Source organism: Dermacentor andersoni, chromosome 1, assembly GCF_023375885.2.
Source record: "Dermacentor andersoni chromosome 1, qqDerAnde1_hic_scaffold, whole genome shotgun sequence".
NCBI classification, from domain to species: Eukaryota; Metazoa; Arthropoda; class Arachnida; order Ixodida; family Ixodidae; genus Dermacentor; species Dermacentor andersoni.
Genome location: NC_092814.1, coordinates 222,849,514 through 222,873,540, shown reverse-complemented (window position 1 = coordinate 222,873,540; position 24,027 = coordinate 222,849,514). Strand labels below are relative to the sequence as shown.

The following is a 24,027-nucleotide window of genomic DNA, read 5'->3' as shown; positions in this document are numbered from 1 at the left end:
AACATCAAACCTTTGCAAACGATACAGCTGACATTTAAGCTCAGTCGTTCCATTTTGTTTGCCTCAGTATACTTTTCAATGTTTTTGTTTTTGATCCTGAGACATGTACCAACTGGCAACACAATATACCAAATTACGAAGAGTGACCAGAGCATATATGATGCCAGAAGCTATCTCGAGCCATAATATGCCTTGAGCATAACAGGCTGTTGCTTTTATAAGAATGCATTTCTTGCAGTTAATTCACAGAATAATGTCAATACAGTGAACATTTATTAATTTGATTCCTGCAAATTTAACTTTTTGCTTAATTCCAACCAAAGGTCCCATCCGTCACACACACAACTTTCTATGTTTTGATCATGAAATTGGCCTTCACCAGATAATTAAACTTGACTGGTTGGCACAAATGCACTTGACCCTAATAGTGCAATAGTGACCCCAAATACTGCAGTGTCTGCCTTGGCGATGCTAGGGGACAGTGAATGCATCAGGACATGTTAAAAAATATCTCCTGCCTAAAACAACTCTTTTCAGCCTGCCACAGGAAGGTTTTCAAGGGAAAATGGCAGGTCACAATAAATGGTTGTCATATTTACCTGATTCTAACATGTTCCCCCCCCCCCCCCCCCCATTCTTTTTTTTTTGCAAAGAAAATTGGTCCGAAATATGCCTATGCGGTACAATCGGATACAAAATCAAAACTGTGTTTCCAACAGCCTACCGTCAGAGCCAGCTTAGTGAGCATCATCACTGACAACACACAATCAGGGGCATCACACAATCGGAGGGATCATGATGTCTCACAACAAGTCTTGGTTGCACGACGTCTTGGTTTTGGTAAAAAAAAATTTTTTTGACGAAAGAAGTCATGCCAATACTTGGAAACGTGCTAACACATTCGCTGCTTCTAGTGGCGTAGCCAGAAATTTATTTGAGGGGGGGTCTCTGCTGACAACTACCACTCCTTCCCTCTTTCATCTATCTCTCTCTCTCTCTCTCTCTCTCTCTCTCTATATATATATATATATATATATATATATATATATATATATATATATATATATATATATATATATATATATATATATATATATATATATATATATATACACATACAGGGTGTTCCAGCTAACTTGGACCAAGATTTTGAGAAAACCTGTGTTCTTCAGAACAGAAATCGCGTGGATGTTGCTAGCGTTTATCTAAACTTACAGTACCATTATTTTGCTCGTCCTTTTTTGAGTAATTAGAGGAGATAAATTAATTAACTTTTTAAATATAGCTTGAAACGTTCAGGCGTCAATAGGAAAGTTGTGGAGCTCCACAAATATTTCCCAACCTAGGTACTTCCAACGAGACAGACTTAGCGCAGCCGTTTTTATTTGGGAAAAACGAAAGCCCGCGGAGTTTGAAAAATACCACATGACAGCGCGCTCTGTGCGCCCAAATGCGCCATGATTACAGCACTCTCAACCGTGCTTCATAAAAAACATTGCTCGCTTCGCGTCTTTCGTGCTGCCCACGACAGAGCTTCGTGCTGTGCTTGCTTCTGAGATAAACGCCAGTGGGTTCGGGCGGCAGTTGAAATACAGCGCGGCTCCTGTTTCGGCGGCGATAATTGCACTCTCACGCTAGCAGAATGCATGCGGAGGAAAAATGACAAGCTCATGAGTTCGAATTTGGGAGCAAGACCCCAACAAGCAAACACGCATTATAACAAGCTTGATAACGTCACGTGAATTACGCTGGTTGTCACAAATGGAAGAATTGTAAACTGACACGGAAGGTTGCTTTTTAGCTTCCTGCCCATTCCTTGTCGGCAGAGAATTTGTAATTTCATATTACTTATGTGCCTTTTCCACGTCGTAGAAAAGTTCCACACAGATGGCTTTTTTCATGGATAACGGTTGTAGAGATTTATTCGTTGTGATGTCGGTCTAAAGAATGTGTTCAAACAAGTCGCCCTCTGCCATAATGCAGTATTGGCACCTTTTCAGCACGTCCGATGTAGCTTTTTTGATGACGCAAGACGCTATCTTGCTGCAGGCCTCGGTAATCTCTGCCTTTAGCGCTTCTGGTGTAGTTGTAGGTTTGCGGTACACTCGGTCTTTCACATGTCCCCACAAGAAGAAGTCAATAGGTGTCAAGTTCGGTGACCTTGCAGGCCATGCCATTGGTCCACGCTGCCCAACCTACTGGCGTTTGAAGGCTTCGTCAAGCCAGGCTCAGGCAAGGCTGCTGCTGTGAGCTGGTGCACTGTCGTGTTGATACCAAGTTCGCTTTAAAAACGCAAGAAGAAGATCACAGCGAAAATCTTCAACTGGGCCTTCCAAGATGTCGTTCACGTTCCACTGAGCAGTGAGCATGTGGTCAAAATATATGGGGCCAATTATTCTTCCGTCAAAAATACCGCATTACACACTGAATGACTATTGGTACTGGTGTCTGGTCTGCACCACCCAGTGCGGGTTTATATCGCTCAAGTAATGCGTATTATGGATGCTGACTTGAGAATTTCTGGAGAAGGTTGCCTCATCTGTCCAGAGCACTTTGTCAACAAAATCCGGTATTTCGTCATTGTTCACAAGGATACAATTTGAGAAATCAAGCCGCCATTGAAAGTCTCTTTCTTGCAGTTTTTGATGCAGTTGGAGGTGATATGGATGCATTTCAGCCTTCCTAAGAACTCTTGACACTGAAGACTGAAATGCCGACTTCACCACTCACATCAGGAACGCCGGAATCAGGGTTTGGAATCATGAAAGCCAAAATGTCTCCTTCAGCCTCTTCACTGATGGTCCCTTTTCTGTGCCACATCTTCTTGAAGCTTCTTGAGTCTTCCCTCACATTGCCAATTTCAGTATACCTTGGCAGCTTTCCCCTTGCCACCTCGTGCCGCTCCCAAGGCTAAGACCATGTTCGCCTTCTGCTCGCTTGAGTATGGCATGCTTTAGGCATTGCAAACAAATTCTTCGGAACGGCTGCACAGCCCGACAGTAATAGACAGTCGAGCTCACATGCATCTAGCCGCTGGCACAGCTTGGAAAAAAAGCGCCGTTGTAACAAATGATGCTCTCTGTCGCACAGGTTCCAGATGTATGATGCATATTTTGTGTGTACTTTTTCTATTCCGCATTGACTTGGACACTAGGAAAAAAATTGGGCAATATTTGTGAAGCTCCACAACTTTTTCTATTGACGCCTGAACGTTTCAAGGTATATTTAAAAAATTAATTTATTTCGGTTATTAGTAAAAAAAGATGAGAAAAAAAATGGTACTGCAAGTTTAGATAAACGCTAACAACATCCACGTGATTTCTGTTCTGAAGAACGCAAAGGTTTTTTCAAAATCTTTGTCCAAGTTAGCTGGGACACCCTATATATATATATGCAGGCTGTACACCATGCAAAGACAAACTCCTAGCACTCCCTGGACAAGAATGCTTTAAGAAAGAGGATGCACGTTTTTGTGTTGCCGAAACAACACTTTGCCTAACTTCTGACAAAATTTTTTCATTGTTAAGGCGTGCAGCCACTTCACATCAAATTATGCTATCATCCTTATGGTATATTTAAATATTATGATATTAAAAAAATCATTTAAGAATTGATGCACTTATGTAATGTACGTCGATAACCGAGTTGACTTGGATGATTTGGAAAAACGAACAGCGCTAAAAACGGGGCTAATCAAAAATTAGACACAGCACTATCGTGTGTCTTGTGTGCAGGCCAGATTTGCTTGCAAGTCGCCTACCACTATATCGTGCTTGTGGGCATGCAACCTTATTCTAGATTTAAAAATACAGGAACGAAGCTTTGTGCTAGAACTTCGATAGTAGTATCATATGATGCAAGTTTCACTCACTTTCAATGACCTGCTGTATGACTTGTTTGAAGAGGTGCCTTGAAGTAACTTGCGATCATGGTATTGTAGGCATCACGCGATGCTATATTGTTAATTGATCTCACTTGGTAATTGATGAGGCAGACAGTCCGAAGCAGGGCTGCTTCCTGTTTAGAAGCCTTTGTGAAAATTAAAGCATCTGTAGTTCGCAGTAAAGGCCAGCTGGTAGCTCCGAGAGTTTATAAAGCGTCGTGTCTCCTGACGCCAGTCTATTCTCAAAATTGCCGAGACCTTTAGTTAGGATGGGCTGCTGTTGGATAAGCAGCACCTGTTACGACTGCGTAGATGAGCCTCAGCTAGACGGCCTGGCCGACTGGCCACGACAGTCTGATGTTGAGCGATCGGGCAGTGACGAGACACTCTATGTCCATAATTATCCGCCAACTTCGTTCTTGACACCTCTTATGCACGTCACTTCCCCCCTCCTCGTTTCTGTGCATCGGAGAGATGATCGCCCCCATGACATCCCCCCCTCATTTCGGACCACTCTAGCCCTCGCCTTGCTTTCAGATTCAAGCTTGCCCTTTCATCTATGTTGCTCTTTCGGAGCCCACCTCCTGAAACTTTTCGTTCTGTAGGAAAGAGGGGAAGGGGGTTTTCACCAGAAAAATTTTGGGGGGGTGCGGGGGTTCGACACCCCTCCGCCCCGCCAGCTATGCCAATGCCTGCTTCAGTAACCAACTGCAAAAGTACAACATGTAGAATTAGTAATGCTGTTTTTCAGTGCAAAGGTTACTAGCCCAACAGTACATTGTTGCAAACAGCATTAATAACTGATGGGGCTCTATGCTCGATAGGTGTACAGGCTATGAGACACCCCTATGGTAGGCTCAAGGTTCATTTTAATCACTCAGGGTTCTTCAAGGCACACTGAAGTCTTAGTACATGGCAGTTTTGCCTTAAGCCCCAAGCAGGTTGGGGCCACTATGGCTGGGAACTGATCATATGAATTTGTGCTCAGTAGCAGGATTGACAGCTGCTGGGCCACTGTGTGGCAAACACAGTGGCCAGCACAGCACTATGGCAAATACAGCAAACAACAGTGAAAACTAATAACTTGCCTCAAAGGCTGCATCAACTCCAACCTTCCTGAGTCGTTCAAACTGTGCATCACTCAGAACATGTGTGAGAATTACCTTAGAAGATAAAGCATCTGGAACAGGAGAAGGAATGCAGAATATTGCACATATTGTCAGCTTTCATAGGTCCATAGAGAAAAGCATGCCAGTGTTCTGTCTGTGCACATTATACCATATAAATGCAAGCTGGGCGAATTAGAACGTGTTTATGTTGAAAGAAAAGCACAAGACAGGGACAGCAAACTGGGATAATTCTGATGATGATGAGGTGTTAGCACATGCAAAATGTGGTTTTCTACTTTTGCGTGTCATTTTACTGATTTTGTTACAGGTACATTTCTTTATTAAACCAGTGGCTGAGCCAAAAAAGATGTCTTCAAGTTGTGGACTTCAAATACCAGGTCCTATTGTCCTTGCTTTGGTATCTCTATTTTTTTGTATTTTTTTGACACCTTTGTTTAAAGATGCACACTATTTAGCTACTGTGCAGGTCCACACAAATAACAAAAGAAATGCGGAAAGCTCTACAAGATTGCAACCAAATTTATGTTGCCAAAAGTAGTGCAACCTAGAAGTTGGTACTTTTAAATTTTGTTTAATTGCTTAAATTAGTGAACCTAATTTCAATGAAGCAGCTATTAACCAGCATTAACAGAAATGTTCCAAAGACACATTTCAACATCACCATATTTATGTACAGCGCATGCACGCTTTGGTTTCCTTTCGATCCATTTGTTTCATTAAACTCTGTTTCTAGTTTCAGCCGCGTGCGGTTGAGTAATTTCTCTCCTCTTGCTGCACGTCTTCAAAGGCTGGGTTTTGTTGTTTTTCAAGCTATGTACCAAGAGGCCCAGCAGCAGACACTTCTAGCCTATTTATGCCTAGTGCAGGACGAAGGCCTCTCCTAATAATTTCCATTAGAGCTGACTTGCACCAGCTGATTCCATCCTATGCTTCCAAACGAATAATCTCATCACACCACTATCGACTGCTTTTCCCTTCCCCTGGCATCCCATTATGCTACTCCGAAAAACTAACAGTTATCTGGTTTGCACAACATGACCAGCCCTGCTCCTTTTCCTCTTAATTTCAATGACATTATCAGCTACATGAATTTACTCTCTAATCCACACTTCCATCTTCCTGTCTCTTAAGGGGAGCAAGGTTTGGGTACGGGCTAGTTGGTATTCCATTGTTTCAAACATCACTTACAGCTCATACAAGGACAAGGGACCAATAGAACGACGAAGACAAGCGCTGACTTCCAACTGATTTTCATATTGAGTAACACTCATATATACTGAGACACCAAGACAAAAGCGCCCCCCACAAGGCATCAAACCGACATGAGTATGCATTGAACATTCAAAGGAACCATGACCGCCACCTAAGACGAACGAGAGCGCATGTGCGACCTCAGAAAAACCAGTTCTTTATCTGTTAATGCAATTGACGGCTTACTAACTGAGTCACCTTCGGCAATCGCTGCTGCTTCAATAAGTCTGGTGCATTCATTAGAATGCCTGGCTAAGATAGTGGTTTCTTCAAAAAGCGGGATACAGCCGCATTGTGCGCTATGAACACCTAGAAACCCTTCCCGCCCTTTGTGCACTTTATTGCTGTGTTCTTGTAACCTAACATTGAGACATCTACCTGTCTGCCCTATTATAAGACCGACTGCATTTCAGGGGTATCTTGTACACAACACCTTTCGAACAAACTGTATACTTTTTTCTATGATTAATACTGCAAATCCTACGTTCCTTAGCAGCAGGATTAGTTCTGACACAAAGCTGGGCAAGTTTGTTTGGAGCAGAAAAACAACATAGATACCTGCTTTTTGTCCTATGTTTTTAAGTATGTGGGAGATCCCATGAATGTACGGGATAACAGCTGTTTTGTTTTTTCGAACATGTACCTGAGGCTCAATACTGTGAGGATCGGTGCTTAACTTACTACGCAAGTTCCTCGAGACTGAGATAAGAAGGTTGCTCGGGTACCCTGCCGCCCTCAACCGAGCAATCTGCGAACTGAAACTAGGTTCTATCAAATGATAAGAGGATTTTGTTAGTGCTCTGTTAGCTCTAACACTGTTCAGCATTTTCAGCAGCCTTAATTTTTTATTTAAGGAATTACTAAAACATGTATTGCAATATATCAAATGATACCTTATTAACTGGTCTTTGAGTGAGTGTAACACAGGAGTAATAAACATTCTCAAGCATCTATTTGTGAAATATCAAGGCAGCAGTCAAAAAGAGCTAAAACACAGTGGTAGCAGCACCATCAATACCTTTGCCAAAATCTCTCTGCAATCTGCATAGAAAATTTTTGTTCAACAGCTTTGGGCTCGTGTCCAGAATAGTGTGAAATGGAATGTTGAATCCAATAGGCAATACTTCGTAATTGTGTGTGTTAAATTATAGGATATTTACCTTTGGCTGAGGCAATGCAGTTCTCAAAGAGACTATCCACAGCTTTTTGATTCTTCAGTTCTATTGAGTCCACCAAATGCTTCAAGTGTTTCTTTTTATGAAAGGAAAAGTAGTGTTTACATTAGTGCAGTCAAACATTTACTATGGGCAGTTTTTATTTCATATAAACATTATTATCACTCAAAACCACGCTAAATGGTTCTTAAATGATGTTACCCTATATTGTACTCACCAAGAGCTACCATAAACTGACCCAACTTTCATTTCCTTAAGCAGTTGAAGCTTGATCAGACTAAATTTTTCTGTGCTAGTTCTTGACGATGACATGCACGGTGCCACACAACTTATTGAATGCAGTACAGCACTTGCACACCCTGTGGTGCATGCAAACTGAAGGAAAGGGTACAGTGATTTGCACGCCAGCACGTAATACTACTTGTCTTCTTTCCACTGTTGCTTTTTTCTCCCCCACTGTACTACTTTGTTGTGGTGATGCAGGAACAGCCATGAATGCATCTTGCTGGTCAGAAAATATTACACATAAGAAAGCCAGCAAAATCAAAGTAATTCAGAATGCTGCTACATGCACTTACAGTAGGTATGTTCCAACAAAAATATGGCTCCCAAACTTGTAATGCACAATCAGCAGCAGTCACTGACTGCTTTAAATGAAAAAGAAATGCCTCCCCACCAAGAATCCACAGGCGCAGTGCCATATCAAGAGCTAAAAAGCAAGGTATTAAACAGAAACTGGACCGAAAACCGTAAAGATTGTTTTTGCTCGTAACGGAACTGAACCGCAACATTACAATTTTTTTCACTCCAGAGCAAAACTGAAAGAAAAAAACAGTTTTGGATTTAGGTTGGCCACTTTTTCTGGAGCTCTGCATTCATGCATTTTAGATGTAGCAGCATTGTTAGTACGGTTTTCAGCGTACTACATCTGAAAGGAGAAAGAGGGGGCAGAATAGGTGTTGCATTAACAAGACAATATTTGCATAGCATCTGATGAGCGGACTCACCAGACTGTGGTAATTTCAAAGTACCTGAGACAGTGGATCAGATATACTTGTTGCTTGTCCACAGTACGATTGTGAATGGCAGGCACTGATCCCTTCATTTGTGCCCATTAACAACAGGCAGTTCAGTGAAGTGTTACTGAGCCCTTGGCCAAATATATCAATGAAGTGTGCCATCAAGGCTCTCTTAGAATATTTAGTTGACACAGGCAAAAAATTATATCACTGAAAAATCATATAGAAAGATTAGGGGAAACACAGCAATGAAATGGTCAACTTGATCAAAATTTCTGCATTTTTAATTTTTTCCCCCGCAATCATAAGACCTTTCTTTATCTCATGACAAAATATTTGGAAGAAATTCGCTGCAGAAGTTGAGAAAATTGTATTTGATTAGTGTGTTGTCTTCGAAATCAGGAAGAAAATAGGGCTTCAGGAGGCACTATCACACTGCTGATCGTGCGAGCATGGCTTTCCGTCTGTTGACGGAACACCGCTATCTTGGTAACACCGTAAACATGAGAGATCAGATTCAGATAGCCGCGGTGCTTTGTTTCTCCATGCAGAAATAAAAGTAACAAAAGCGAGCACGAAGAGGGAAAATTAGCATCACAATTCATTGCGGCAGTCACCTGGTGCGCAGAGAGCACTCCTATTGGCTAAAGGGAATTTGAATCACTGGAGTACTTGTTTTGTGCACATTTCGGCAGCAGCAAGCTGTGCAGTTTGCGTGTTCTGAGGCCGCCATATTAAGATGTGCCTGGTTATCTCAAGTTCCTTTCATTGCTGCATCCTAGCTGCTGCCTGATGGTGATAAGGACATGATTTTTAAGGTAATTTATAATAGATAAGCAAATTTGTTTTCTTTGCAGTGGCAAAGCTACTTTGTATCATGTGATACAAAGTATCTTTGATGTAGTAATGTGGGTGCAAAGGTAGAAAAGTTTTGAATTGTCATCAAGTGCCGAAAACAACAGAAGGCATGGAATACAGAGATAAGGCTGCCCATGGAAGCACATGCCGCCGATCCTGCTGACGCAGCAAGACTCTGTCGTGTGCAATTGCAGGCTCCTGACAAAGTTGCAAGGTGTTTGAGAATGGCCGACAAGTTGCCTGGTCCTGCAGCAAGCAAAAGTTTTTTTTTCTTTCTTTTTTTTTTTTTATTTGAGGAAACGGGGGGGAGGGGTCAGAGTCCAGGCAGAGTGACGTAGGTCGCCTTGGCAACAGTAATGTGACGGATGCATTGGTGAGGCCGCTCTGCTAGCCTGACAACATCCAGTACCTGGCACAACTGGCCCATCGGGGCTGGCTTTGCCAGGGATGGTGCAGCGGCTCAATTGTTTGTGTCATTCACCGCAGCGTGAAAAGCGGTTTGCAACATACAAAATTTAGCATGCTGCAGGTTAATGGACTTGTGCTGGGAATTTTGGAGAACTTGTAACAGGTGTGATCTTATCACGGAGATTCTACTATGATTGCATCCTAATGCCTATCCGCGTCATTACTCCTCAGTCCTTTATTTTTCTCCTTTTTCCTTCCTCCCTGAGCAGAATAGCACACCAGAGGGCACTCTGTGCTTCCCAGGGTTCAAACAGGTTTCCCAGAAAAAAATTCCAAGGAGCTTTCAAGGACCTTTAAAAAAATCGAAAGAATACTACGGTAGTTTACACACGTTACACAGAACAAAGGAAAGTGATTTCACTTATCGCATGCACAGCTTTATTCGACTATGTAGATGAAATTCTGAAGCTCAGGGCAGGTCTTTCAGTTTGTTTTCTATTTGTGTCTTAATGCTGCTGAGTTCTTCAGCCTTAGCTTTTGTGGTCTTTCTCAGGCTGTTTATTTCACCACGTGTGTGATGTCCCTAGTTGTTTCCGCCTTTTCTGCATTTCCATCTGCAGAGGCTGTTGCATCGACAACAACTGCCTCAAGCTTCTTTTCCTTCATCTGCATGCCTTCAACTTCATTCATGATTATGCGGCTTTTTGTCTGCTTTGAGTTTTCTTTATACTGTTTTCCGATTCCAAGAGAGCACCATACTGCAGCCTCACTCCGGACACGGCCATTCTGAGTTCTTTTGTGACAGGAACGTTAAAAATGCCACCTGCGCTGTCCACTGCATCACATATCATACGCTGCGAAATGTACGACAAACCTTTCAGGTTCTCTACAGAGATCTGGCGGTTGACGTTGAACCTTGACACTTGCTTGCCCATGGCTCTAAACAAGCAACAGCCCGACTGCTTTCCACAGCTCTCTTTATGAGGGATTGAAGCTCAAGAGGTTACGAAAAACTCATCTAGCCTGCTAAGGCTCTTCTAAAAAATGTGAAGCTCATGCTTTAACTCTTGCAGTAGTTCAGTGTATTCTGCCAGTACACACTCCTGTTGGGAGTCACTCAGTCTTCCTGCCATGGTCAAGATATCCAACACCTTCCTTAGGTCCAACAGGCTGATCTGGCTTCGAGCACAAGAGCCGGGGGTCTAGAGAGGACAGGTTTCTAACCATGGACTACTTCAGGGAATTTTGTTCCAGTATTTTCTTGGTCACAGCTGCCACAAAAAGTTTGCACTCCATTCTGAATTGAAATGTATCTTTTGCACTTGCTCTTGAATCTTTCAGTGCTTGTCCAAATTTGGGGCCGAAATCCACTTTTTCAAGCGGAGTGTGGTTCAAACATGATCAATATCTACCCCGAGCAAACCACCAACCCCTGCTAATGAAGACAACGCTGAAGCCTTCATGAATTTTGCAAGGACATTCTGCACAACACTTTCAAGGTCTCTACCAAGAAAGAAGATCATTGGCTTATCGGACTGATAGTCTTTCAAGAGTGTCTGAAGAATGCAACACTGAGAGCGATGTTCAGTTTTGCCAGTGTCAAGGGGCCGCGACAAAAACTGTACAGTGGAACCCCGATTATACGACTTTCTCTGGACCACAAAAAAGCGTTGTAAAATCAGAACATAAATTATGCCTATAAAAATATAACTTATTTCGCACGACGGATTTAAGAGAAACTTCAATGTAAACTACTAACATACTCTGCAGGGCTTGGAAACCCAAATTACCAAAAAAGTAGATGCTATAAGAATTAATGCTGCAGTACAGGTACCAACCATGCTTTATTAAAACGAACCTTTACGGCACTCCACTGCCCACTGCCGTGATTCCCGCCAGCCAGCGCGAACTTTAAAGAAAGTCGGTAAGCTTCTTTTGGACCTTGTTTGATCCGTGAATTAAGAGCTTTCACTCGAGTTGGGCAATGTCCAAAAGGAGGTCCTCCGCAGCTTCGCATGAACAGAGGAAGTTCCGGATGCAGTCTATGTGCCGTAGCACCTCAGCGAACGTGGTAGGCACAGGCACGACATCTGTGGCGTCATCGCTGTCCTTGTCTGATGTCGCAGCGGTGTCGGCACTAGGCAAAAAACCTCCTCGATGGCGTCATCCAGCGACACCTCGCCGCAGATCGCAACGTTGTTGTCGGCCTCCACGTACTCGGCGAAGGTCGTGGTGAGGTTTAAACCCTCGAAATCGTAGTCGGCAAAGCCTGCATCGGCCTCGAGCAGCATCGAGGTCGTTGCATCCCCAGAAGAGGAGGCAGTCTCAGTCTCTTGCTTAAAGGAACACTAAAGTGAAAAATTATTTCTTCTGCATCAGTAAATTACCGTTCTACAACACCAAAAACACCACTCTTACAACGATAAGACGTTTGGTAAGCCAGAAAAAGCGCAAGAACGAAATACGGGTGGCGACGTCTACTTAAGTGCCCCCACCTGGGGGCTGTGACGTCTTGGATTTTGATGGCATCTTCTAGGGCCTACTAATTATACATAGCGGTACAGATTGACTACATTGTGTTCTAAAGGAACCCAATATTAAACATGGCAAGTTTTGGGAACCTTTAATCAGCCAACGCGGCCCAAATGCGAAAACATACTTTGAAATCCCTGACGTCACGCCGCATACCGGCGCTGGGCTTTCGGCACGAAATTCAAATACTGATACTTGATACAGTGGACGTGTGAAGCACAACTACCATCTTCAACAATTGACAGCTGCACCGTGCTGCGGAGCGGCCGGCAGATAAGGCCAGGCCAGTCTAATAAAGGTGCACAGCTGGGAATGGATATGTTGACTTCACATTTACAGCTGTAATTTGGCTAAAAAAAATAGAGACAAACACCTTCTGATTCGCCCTCGTACTAAATTCAACAGTTAAGGCCTACCCACATGGAGCGATATTCCAGCAAGAAAGTGGCGGCCGGTCGCCTGGCAGTGTCCTCCCAGAGGCCGGCGGCGAAAATATAGCTGTGTGCCGCCGGTCAAGCCGGGCTTGATATTGCTGCTGGCAGAAGCGGCGAACGCAGGCGGGCAGTGCGGATCAATCAGGGTTCGATTGCATCAGACTTCCGGTTGAAATTATGGTGGTGGCGGCGGCCGCCTGCTTTTCTTTTCCTTGCATGTGTGTAGCATGACAAAGGCCCGCTGCCGTGTCGCCATGCCAGTGCTTGCTGCTGAAATTTTGTCAGGAAAGTTTGCACCATGTGGGTCAGCCTTTAATATTCATGTTTGATTCAGGTAACTGCATTTTCGTTACAAATAAGCATGGTGGCACAACTTCTCTTTCCTTTGAAGAGGTCGAGATGCTCTAGCCTCATTGTGGCGAGCAACTTGTGTCTTTTGGCCAACCATGAAGTCGAAGCAAGCCAGATGAAAAAATAATATTGGGTGGTGGACGTGCGCTTGCGTAAAGCGGTAAGCAATGAAGTTTGCTGGGAGTGCGCTCAGCCAACATAAAATGCGAGTAGCACAATTGGGCCCCGTGAAAACTCAAAGAATTCAAGGGTTTTCAATGACGGAAAAGAAATTCCAGGACTTTCAAGGCCTTGAAAACGCAAATTTCAATTTCAAGGACCTGTGCAAACCCTGTGGTTTCCTCAATATATTGCTACATGCGTGTGGTATTTAATTGTTTGAACGAGGCGCGTGGGTGCCATCACTCGAGAAAAGAGGAGGAAGAACGAACTGGGCTCGCGCTGTGAATCTAACTGGTCAGCACTGCAACCGCTGTTGTAAATATAACCTGTAAATAGTTGCTCGTCTTACTGACTCGTAAGACTCTCTCTCCCTGCCTCAACAAAGCTTTGCTTCACATATTTTCAGGATTCCTGCACGATCTGCATAATTTTTTTTGCAACTACGTGAGTCTGAGTCTGATTGAGCCCGGCTGAGTAGAATTATGGCGAGTACGAGTCTGAGCAAGCCCTAAGCAAAAAATATATTTTGGGAGATAACAGCTGGTACAACTGTCGGTGTGGTATGAATCCGTAATATCCCCTGGTTGAAATACATTGCATACAATGTGCAAAACAAAGGCTGTTCCAAACATGTTGCTGCACTGCTGTGGATCACATGAACCTTCAAGCCAGTCACAGTGGCAGCAGAGCCAGCAGAGCATCTGGCGCAGTGGGATGCCAATCAGGCGTATTTGCCATATAACCAGCTATGTCACGTGGTTGCGCAAACCCTCAGTGGTCCCACTGTTCAGCAGAAAAGACCATGCTCGGAGCGCACAGAGGGTTGGAAGGTAGGAAGCATGAAAGAGCACGATGTCAGCCAGCCAGCCAGCCTTCGATGGCCCGCCGGTTTGTTCTCTGTGGGGTGAGCACAGGTGTGCGCTTCTGTACATGCGTTGTTGGGCTGACCTCGGTTTAAATTTTTTTTTTTACCTCATTTGGCTCGCTATTCGCTCCCCTTCTGTAGCCCACATCACGCTTTTGAATGCTGTTCATTCATCTAGCGAACCACATTTTTTTTTCGTAATTTGGTTTGCCCAGTAATCGGAAGGAGCCATTTCAATTGTTCATCCCCATCATGTCACAAAAGCAAGAGCCTCTGTCATTCAAGGAGAAGCAAAAAATTCTGCAGAAAATAGACAAAGGTCCGAAGAGGAAATGGACTAACCTTGTCAAGGAAGGATTTAGGCTTGGCATTGTCCACCCCACCTACGATAGTCGGTCAACATGACCAAGTAATAAAAATGTCAAATGCGTCAGTGTCAATGTTAAAGAGGCAAAAACAGGGTGTCCACCAAGTTGACATTTCCAAATTCCCTGAGTGCCTTTGCAAAATTCCCTGAGTGACACAAAACTTTGTTTTATGTCAAGACGAGCTGACACCATGTCGCCTGATGGTGTCACTCTCTGGTAAGCATGTTAAAACACAAAAAATGACTTAATTCAGTTTGAATGGTAAAAAGTAGTGCTCATTTTATTCAAAATGAAAACAGAAGGGAGCGGAGGGGGGTTAATAAAATGCACAGCAAAAAATATATCACCGAAAAAAAAAAAAAAAAAAAACTCATTGCCGAAAATTCTCCAAATAGGAACAAAAAGGAGATGCATACAGAAGCAAATATTTTGGAAGATGAGCTATTTCTATCAACTGATAGCAAGCTCATTGGTGTGAGACCCGAACTTTGTCACAATTGAGAATCTCTCTCAACGGCTGGTAACCGGAACTGTCCTGACATATTCTCACAGCCAGTGCACAATGCCTCAGTGTTGAGTTTTACTGCTTTAAAGGGCCCCTCACCAGGCCCCATAGCAAATTTTGGTTATATGCTGAAAGTTGTTACATGTTCTCTAAGGAGAACTGTTCTAAGGAGTTCTCTAAGGAGAACTGCGGCAGAACTAAAGAGTTCTGCCGCAAAAAATTTTCAAATCGGCTCCTTAATAGCCAAGATAGAAATATTTCAGTGCCGCAAACCCATGACTTCAGGAGGCAAGCTTCATCGCAAACATAGACACTCTCTCCACTTGCCCCGTCTAGCGTTCACAAGTTAAACTCCTTTCCTGTGTTCTCCCATACCGGAGCTCAAGGATTGCATGACGCATACGTCACGGGCCCTGCTTTCATTTTTTTTCCTCACTTTTCTTGCGGTGCGGCGCACTTCCGCTGACGGCGTCGCGTGTGAGCTTTTGTGATTGTCTGGTTTTGCACAGTGCACGATTTTGTGAGCCACAAGAACACATGACTAGTGGTATAATTCAGCGCTACACAAATACTGAAACAGAACACGCGGATCGCAGAGCATGATCATGCGCTGGAACATGGTAGAAAATGGCATAGTTTCGGTACCTGCGCACATGACTGCATGACCATGGGAACGAGCAGACGAAGCGGAAGTACATCCCTCTTGCTTCGGTGCGAAGTAAAACAAAAAACACACAGACATTCTGTTTGTGAGTTTTATTATTTCTCTAAACTTCCATTCGTCAATTCAAGCAACAGATTACACAAATCACAGATGTTGTCTTGAATAATACTCGAAGTCGTGTGTCACCACGAGCGATGTCACACTGCAGACCCAAGTACGTAGGCGCAGGGACATGGCTACATCACTATCCGGCTTGGAGCGCAGTTGCCACGAGGGATAGAGAAAACAGCGTTCGGATTGAAATTTCAAACCTTTCCGTGGCGCGTAGTGTTGTCATTTATTGTAAACATGATCGTTAGTGCGCATTGTATGCTCTGCGCTTGTCAGCTCAAAATGGCCAGACCTGGTGAGGGGCCCTCTAAAAAGTTTATTTTGGTTTTTATTAGGGACACCTGCATCTCTGGGTTAGTCAACACTGTTTTTTGAGCTCAAGCTCCTAAGAAGCGGCGGCACGCTTCCTTTCCTGTTCATTTCTTAGTGCATAGGTCCTTTCTGTTCTTGTTCTCCTTCCGATGCGTGTTCGCCCAACAGACCATTTGAAACATCCTCTTGGTCAGTTGTACAGTCATCATCCAATATTTTGGACTCCCTAGGAGCTGCTGGTTCATGGAGATCGTGGCTGCTGGAGTGAACGCTGATGGCAAGGTGCTCTGTGAGACAGCCGACAACATCGTACTGTCGCTTGACGTGAAGAACGGGGGTTGGATCCAAAAATGACAGTGAGTCATGGACTCGTTTACAAGAAAATCAAACCGCGGGGTGTTACGTGCCAAAACCACAATCTGACTGTGAGGCATGCTGTAGTGGGGAACTCCGAATTAATTTTGACCACCTGGGCTTCTTTGAGGTGCACCCAATGCACGGTACACAGCCGTTTTTGCATTTCACCCACAACAAAATTCGGCTGCCGCGGCCGAGATTTGATCCCGCAAACTAGTGCTTAGCAATACAACGCCAAAATCACTAAGTAACTATGGTGGGTCATTTACAAGAATGTAAGCTGCGAAGAAAAAAAAGAGGACGAGGCCGCCATGAATGACTGGATGGGGACAACCCTGCCTTCACTCATCACTGGATACCACCCATGTCATGCTTAACGTGAATGAAGCCGGTCTATTCTACAAACTGTAGCCAGAGAAGAGGCTCTGTTTTAAAGGTGAAATGTGCCAAGGCTCCAAAAAAGTAGGCAATGGGTTACATTTTTGATTGCGGCCATCATGACGGATCAGAAAAGTCAATGCTGCTTCAAACTGACAGGCCATTTGCCTTGCGTTTACAAGGTTAGCCAAGTCCTGGATGACCTCTGCCTTGTCCACAGATTCTTTTACCTACCTTGACTGCAAAATGGGCAGTAAAATGGTCTTGGATCCATGTGCCATCCACCAAAAAGATGCCACCCTACAAAACACGATGCTTTTTTTGCCCCCACATACGACAAGCCATTTACAACCGCTGGACGCGGATATTATTCGGAATGTCAAGTATTATTTTGCAAGTCTCTTGGTGTGTCGTTTATTGGCTAAGTTGGAATGGAAAGACAAGGAACTGAACATCAGCACCCTAGAGACGATACATTTTATCGCAATTAGCTGGGACCTTGGCTCACCGACGACCATAGATAATCATTCTACGAAACGTGGCTTTGGCAAGCCACCAGAAGAGAATCTGCAGGAGCCAGTAGTAGCAACTGAAGATTGGAACGAGCTCAGGGTTGAATTTACCGAGGACGATTTTGTCACCGCAGCCAACGATCTTGTGACCTGCAGTTTGTGTACTGTGGAGGACATTGTGGAGGAAGTTTCCACACCACAGCCTGATGTTTTGAGCAGTGAGGATGAAGATGACGACTGCTGCAGCAATGACAATGGGCGGCCAGCTATGGCTGAAATGTTCCTTGATTGGTGCCAGCAGGTTCTGTGACAGCAGCGGCGGCGGTTCCACTATCAGGTGACGCCGTTCTGGTGGAGGTCAGCTCCCAAAATTCAGAGGATTCAATGACATCTAGTCCACCGAGGAGATTTTGGACAGGCTGGAGAAGCTCTGTTTGGTCACTGGTTTCGCCGCTGACAAAAGGCTCACCCACATTGTGCCTGCCGCTCTGTAGGGCAGTGCGAAGTTGTGGTGGCGCTTCGTGACCACGTTTGCGAAGTGGGAATAACTTACTGTGGCCTTCATTGTGGAATTCACAACTGACGTGATGCAACACTTGAAACAAACTTGAGCTCTGTACGCAGCACCCAGAAGAAAATTTAAAAGAATTTACGCAATTGCAGCCTATTATGACCAGATCGGTGGACCACAGGGTGCTGAAAGAGCAAACAGTTTGCCAATATCGCGGAGTTGGCTAAGGCAGCTGACGGCCTCATGGAGCGTGCTTGGAGGTGGTTGCAGTACAAGGTGCCTCCGCCTCTGACAGAACAAGTGATGAGGGACCTTGCCTTCCAGTCAGCTGTGAACGTGACTGGCCTGCTTGGAGTGCAGCCCCGAGTGTTGACGGCTGCGGCTATCATCCCGTTTCAGGCTCTACCGGTGGCATCCTACTGGCCGTTGCACCCAGCGGTGATACAGCCATCCTACCATCGAGACCAGCTGCACAGACTGAACACTCGTGCTATAAGGCTACCTCTTGCACTTGCACCACTGAATGCATGAACTGAGGTGCCTGCCTACCCGATGCCTCCAACGGACTGACTGCTAGCACAACTTGCCCAAACTCAGTGGTTTTCAAGCTTCAATCTCTCCCAAGGGTTCTTCCAGATTCCTGTTTGCAATGCCAATATTATGAAAACGGCCTTCATTTGCCATCAGGGTATGTTTGAATGTGCCGGGATGCCTTTTGGTGTGGCAGGTGGCCCGGCAACTTTTCAAACCTTGAAGGACTGAGTGCTACAGGGAATCACTCACCACTTCACTATGGCATTTTTAGATGATGTTCTAGTCTACTCGGAGACGCTTGAGAGTCACATTGTGCAGGTGAGGAAAGTACTGCAACGTATTAAAGGTGCTGGTCTTATAATTAATCTGGACAAAATACAGGTGTGCCGTCAGTCCCTTAAGTTTTTGGGTCACATCGTCTCACTTGGGCAGTACAGACTATATGAACAAAACGTGCGTGCAGAGCTAGATTACCCAAGACCCAGCACAATTAAGCAGTTGCAAGCCTTCCTGGAGCTTGCTGGCTATTACAGTAGAACCTCATTCATCCGTTCTTGAAAAAAAGAACAGAGAAAAAACGTACTAACCGGGAAAATGTACAATCCGAAGTAACTAAAAAAGTTTGACAGACTCAACTATTGTTGACATCTACGTAACGTGAAGCGTCACGTGGATCGTTGTGGCACGAGACGCGTTTTGTTGTTTTCCTGTTGCGTGGTATTTTAGGAGAGGGATGGTAAACCGAAAGAAAGTCCAGCTGGTGGGCAACGCCGGATGCTGCAGAAGCGACACGTGATGCCCACATCGTGCCGCCTGCAGCAGGGAACAGCGATGCATTTGGATTATCGTCTACTAAAAGCATGCAGTACGCTACCAATGAAACTACACACCACATGCTGTAAAACAGATAGGTGAAGAAGCTTATCGCAATAGGTTTGGTGGTGAAAGCTATGAATGCGGTGAGCGATGACCCAGGTGGAGATTTGCTGGTGCTGGAATAAGAAACTGTGCATGCCATTGTTTTCATGTGAGACAAGCGGCTATATACTGCGCTTAACCGTGCGTGCCTTACGCCTTTTCTTGTTCAGATGGGATTTAGAGGACGGCAAATGTGTACAATCGCAGTCTGCAGCAGGGAACAGTGTTGTGTTTCGGTTATCATCTGTTCAAGAAAAAAAATTTAAGAAAAATAAACCATTTGAATCTGAAAAGCGTGCGCTACGCTTCAAATGGTGCCACGTGCTGTGAAAAAGATAGGTGAAGATGCTTATCGCAACAGGATTGGCGGTGATAGCTGTGAATGCTGCATGCGACGACCACGGAGATTTGCTGGTACCGAAATGAAAAACTGAGCACATGCCAGTGTTTTCATGTGAGATGGGCAAGCGAGTTTTGCGGTGAAGCTGTCGCGGTGGGCAGTTATATACTGTTCTCGATCGCACACGCTTCGCGCATTTTCTTGTTTACATGGGATCTAGCCGCTGGAAAACGTATCATATGATCACAGTTTGGCGGCGTACTGAACTTTGGTGCTGAAAAATCATGTTTTCCGGGAACGTATAAACCAGTAAAAAATTAGCATAACTCTATTGGGTCATTTTTTGTGTTCTCGATTGTGAATGTTGGCGCCGGCAAAACATACTTAACGGGAACGTACCAACCAGGTTCTACTGTATATAGAACTTCATACCCCACTTTTAACTGACAGCGCATCCACTCACGGACCTTTCAGCCTGTTCCTTCATTAGCAGTGTTCTTACACCCGCAGAAAGCCATTATGCTGTCTAGGAGTGGAAGTGCCTTGCAGTAGTATGGGCAGCGGACAAGTTCAGGGACCAACTTGAATTTACCAAGTTTGAGATTCGCTGTGACCACTTGTCCTTGTCATGGATGTTTAGCACCGAGCAAGCTTCGCCCAGGGTCAAACATTGGGTCCTACAGCTGAAGGACTTGAATTGCCAAATCAAGCACAGATGGGTACTGGCAAATATACCCACAGATGCCTTGAGCACAGCCCATCTCTAGTGTGGAGACCACGCAAGTGACAGCCTGCATGAGCCACTGTTTCCCATTGCTGCTCTAGATCCTGAAGTGAAAATTAGATTTGAGCAAGTCGCAGTAGCCTTGGAGGAAGATGCCGCACTCTTAAGTGACACAGGATGGCTCATTCAAGAAGTGGCCATCTCTCAAAAATGAAGACTGTGGTCCAAAGGACTAGGCTCCCAAGCCCGGACCTGTCAGACAACAGAATTGGACAAATGGACTGCTGGTTCAGAAAAAAGGCAACAAGAAGGTACCATGGTTACCTGATCACCTCTGACATCGGGCATTGAAGATGGCACACAACTACCCCACTGCAGGCCATGCCGGATTCTTCAAAAATGCGAGATGTGTCTCAGCATGGTTAGTCTGGCTGAACATGTGGGCTGACATATCACAGTACTGTATTTTCCAGCGTATAAGTCGAGGTCTTTTTCTGAATTTTTCGTCGGTGAGCCTTATAGGACGGTGTGACATATATATGCATTTTTTTCCCTGGAAAAAAAAAACTGCCATCAAAATTTGATTGGATGCTATGGCCATGTGAACCGCATTGGGTTGACTTGCTCTGGCAGTTGCTACGAGTTTGTGCACGCTATGGCGGTACGGGGTTCTTCTTGAGTGATCGAGTTGCTGACCGCAGTGGGAGGTTGGAGCAGAAACACAAGCGGCGGCAGGCTGACCACGAGTCAAGTGACTCTAAATTCGTCATATTTGCACATCGCTTTCAATATACAGTGCGTGCTGCTGCTCAAACTATGCAATTACTACCAGAGTACAAGCCCCCCTCCAGTGCTGCCTTCCCGCTTTCCTCCCTCGCGCGCAAGATGGCTCATCGTTGTACATACATCATACGGCGTGCGGGGACGATGTTATCGCACTTGGTCTTTATACGGAACATTACGGTGACAACGATGGCAGATATGTGCCTGGAGTGTCCATATCATTGCTTGCGTAAGACCCACGTTCACAAAGTGAAACGTCACTGTATTTTTTCATATCGCTTACCGAATGAATAGGTGCGTCTTATACACCGGTGCGACTTATATACATAACTGTATTTTTTTTTTTACAACGCTGTTTTGAGGAGGGTGCGACTTACACAAAAGCGTGACTAATAGACCAGAAAATGCAGTATGTGCCATGCTGTGCTGCCTGTCAGCGCACAAAAGCTCGATGTCAGAAGCTTGAGGGCCTCATGAACAGTCAGTGGGCTACAGCTCCATGGAAGAGTTTAGTGTTGATATTACCAAGCCCTTGTCATCTAAACCTCGTGGCCACAAATACTTGCAGGTCATTATTGACCAATTCACCAAGTTTCCGGAGCTCTTCCCTCTGCGAGTGGCAACAAGTACGAAAATCTTAGAGTGTACGGTCCCAGTTTTCTGTCGCCATGGCACACCTCTGACAAAGGGAAGTGACAATGGGAAGCCCTTTGTGAGTCCTGCTGTACCAGCCACAGGACGGTAATAAGTGTTACAGCGGATAGTACATGCGTCTCCATGGTTGTCCACCATGGCCGTGAGCTAAGCCATGCCAAATGAGAGCATATTAGCAATATTAAATAGTACTGGATAAAATATGAGGACACCTAAGCACTTATGAGTTGTGAATGTGAAAGCATTAATGTCCAACTGAACGCCGCTGAGCAGTCCTTCGAGCTATGAACTCTTTGCGGGTAAGCGAGAGCATTGAGATGCTTGGCTCGTTTTGATGTGGCCTTACCAAACACAAAACACAGGCAAGAGCATTCGCGGACAAGGAGCCTGTGAATAATACAGGTTCCCGAGAGCGAGAGTGATGCGGCGATGCTCTCTCCCCTCAACCAATACCGCAGCCGCAGGTGTTCTCTTTCACCTGTTCTGCTCCGTTGAGGCCCAAGCCAGAAAGTGCGAGCCAGCATCACGAGTGTGTGAGGTGCACCCGTTAAGTGGTGAAATAATCAAATATAATAAATATAATGAGCAGATTGTTGAGGTACGACACTAGCCATCACACTCAACAATTGTGCTAGAAATGCAGTCTGTAAATAACAGGGTTTGGTTAGAACAGCGTTCTGCAGACACAGATTTTACAATAGTGCACTATTCACATCATTTCAGAGATGGCACGAAGTAAAAAATTTGGAAGCAAACATACAATCGTCAAATACTTTCACAAAGAAGGTTTCTGCATTAAATTATTCACGTCAACCCAGTAAAAGCTCACACATGTATAGACACATACCTTCAGTAAGTTCTTGTACTTGGCAATGTCTTTTTCAGGTAAAACTGAAATTAGCTGTGTAGTGAATGCTTCCAGCAGGTGGTTGATGTAACCACTCATGGCTGCTTCAAGACTGGTGCTTGTGGTTGGTAAAGGGATACTTTTCATGTAGCCCTCAGCATCAAGCTGCAGGAAAAAAACATTGGTTTACGAATAATGTAAAAGCACCATAGCTTTAACGCATAATTTTGAACACTCGTGGGTCACACACAAATGAAGTAATGAAATGTAATCAAAGGTCTGTAAACCTAAGTCAATGCAGTTCATGGCTTTGTGTAACCAGATAGCCTGGTTTTCTTCAAATTATATTGGTGCTTGTTTTAAATGAAAAAAAAAAGGGTTTGATCATTTCTGAAAAAACTTCATTTAAAATGGCAAGTTTCTGAAGTTTACACCACCAAATCCGCCCAATTCAAATTATGTGGTCATTATGTGGTCAAATTATGTCAAAAGTTGTGGACTATATCGGCAAGAGATGACTGCACTGTGAAACACAAACCAGGTAATTGGCACGGCTGTTGACACTGGATACAAGACTGCTGTCAGCAAGAAGTGCTATCTGTTTTGATTCAGCTTCCAGCACATGATGGCCCACTTCAAACAATACGATTGAGAACTACAGCCAAGATGCAAAACATGACATTCATGCAGTAAAGAATACTGGACATTCAGTAAATATGGTCCATGTTTGTAACATTTTGATAATTCTCAGTCATACAGCATAATTTCTGGGTGCCAAATATGCAAGTTTGCAAAAAAACCTATTTTCGGATAATACAAATGCAAAGGTGCAAGCTCGCAAAGTTATTAAGGCCCATCAAAAGCAGAGGTGTGCGCATTCCCCAGTGCTGTTGTGTACCAAGAATTTTCACATGGCTTTCAATTCACTTTGCTATAGTGGATTCTTGCAGCATCACATATTTTTCAGACTGTCCACCACAAGGTAGTTCACCGTGTCCCTCAAGATGGGGCAGTGTGGAGCGTCACACCACCCAAAGTTGGGGACCATGCAATTAGAACACGTAAAGGACTCCCAAAACTCTTTACGGCTGCTTCATCTGCATGCTTGGGCACAGTTATTATACAAAATCTGCTGCCATGCATGCATCCAACATGCTCAAAGGTAGCAGCAGGAGAGCAGTTGATTGGCAGCTGTACGTCCAACTGTAACTGAATACAGTTCAGTGCATTATGCTGCAAAGAAAATCCATAAAAGAATGCTCTAAACAAAAACAGGAAAAGAATGGACCATATAAACTATTAATTCCCATTGCTCATACAAGGGACATTCCAAAAGCAAGTTTCGTCATTTATTTACACACGGAATGTTTACTGCCAAAAAAAAAAAAAGAAGAAAACACACACACACCGTGGCATCATGACCTATACACCTTGCACTATA

The 24,027-nt window shown here is 44.4% G+C and overlaps 1 protein-coding gene across 4 annotated transcripts in view; it reads right to left on the bottom strand.

Annotated features, from left to right (window-relative positions):
• LOC126548475 (uncharacterized) overlaps positions 1–24,027 on the bottom strand; it is a 215,144-nt gene that overhangs the window by 50,636 nt on the left and 140,481 nt on the right. For all 4 annotated transcript variants that reach the window (XM_050196669.3, XM_072289373.1, XM_055063729.2 and 1 more), the window contains 3 exons: positions 22,587–22,751; positions 7,425–7,515; positions 4,972–5,063 (listed from right to left, as the gene is read on the bottom strand). In XM_050196669.3, coding sequence (XP_050052626.1) covers positions 4,972–5,063; positions 7,425–7,515; positions 22,587–22,751 — 348 coding nt within the window. The remainder of the gene's footprint in view (positions 1–4,971; positions 5,064–7,424; positions 7,516–22,586; positions 22,752–24,027) is intronic.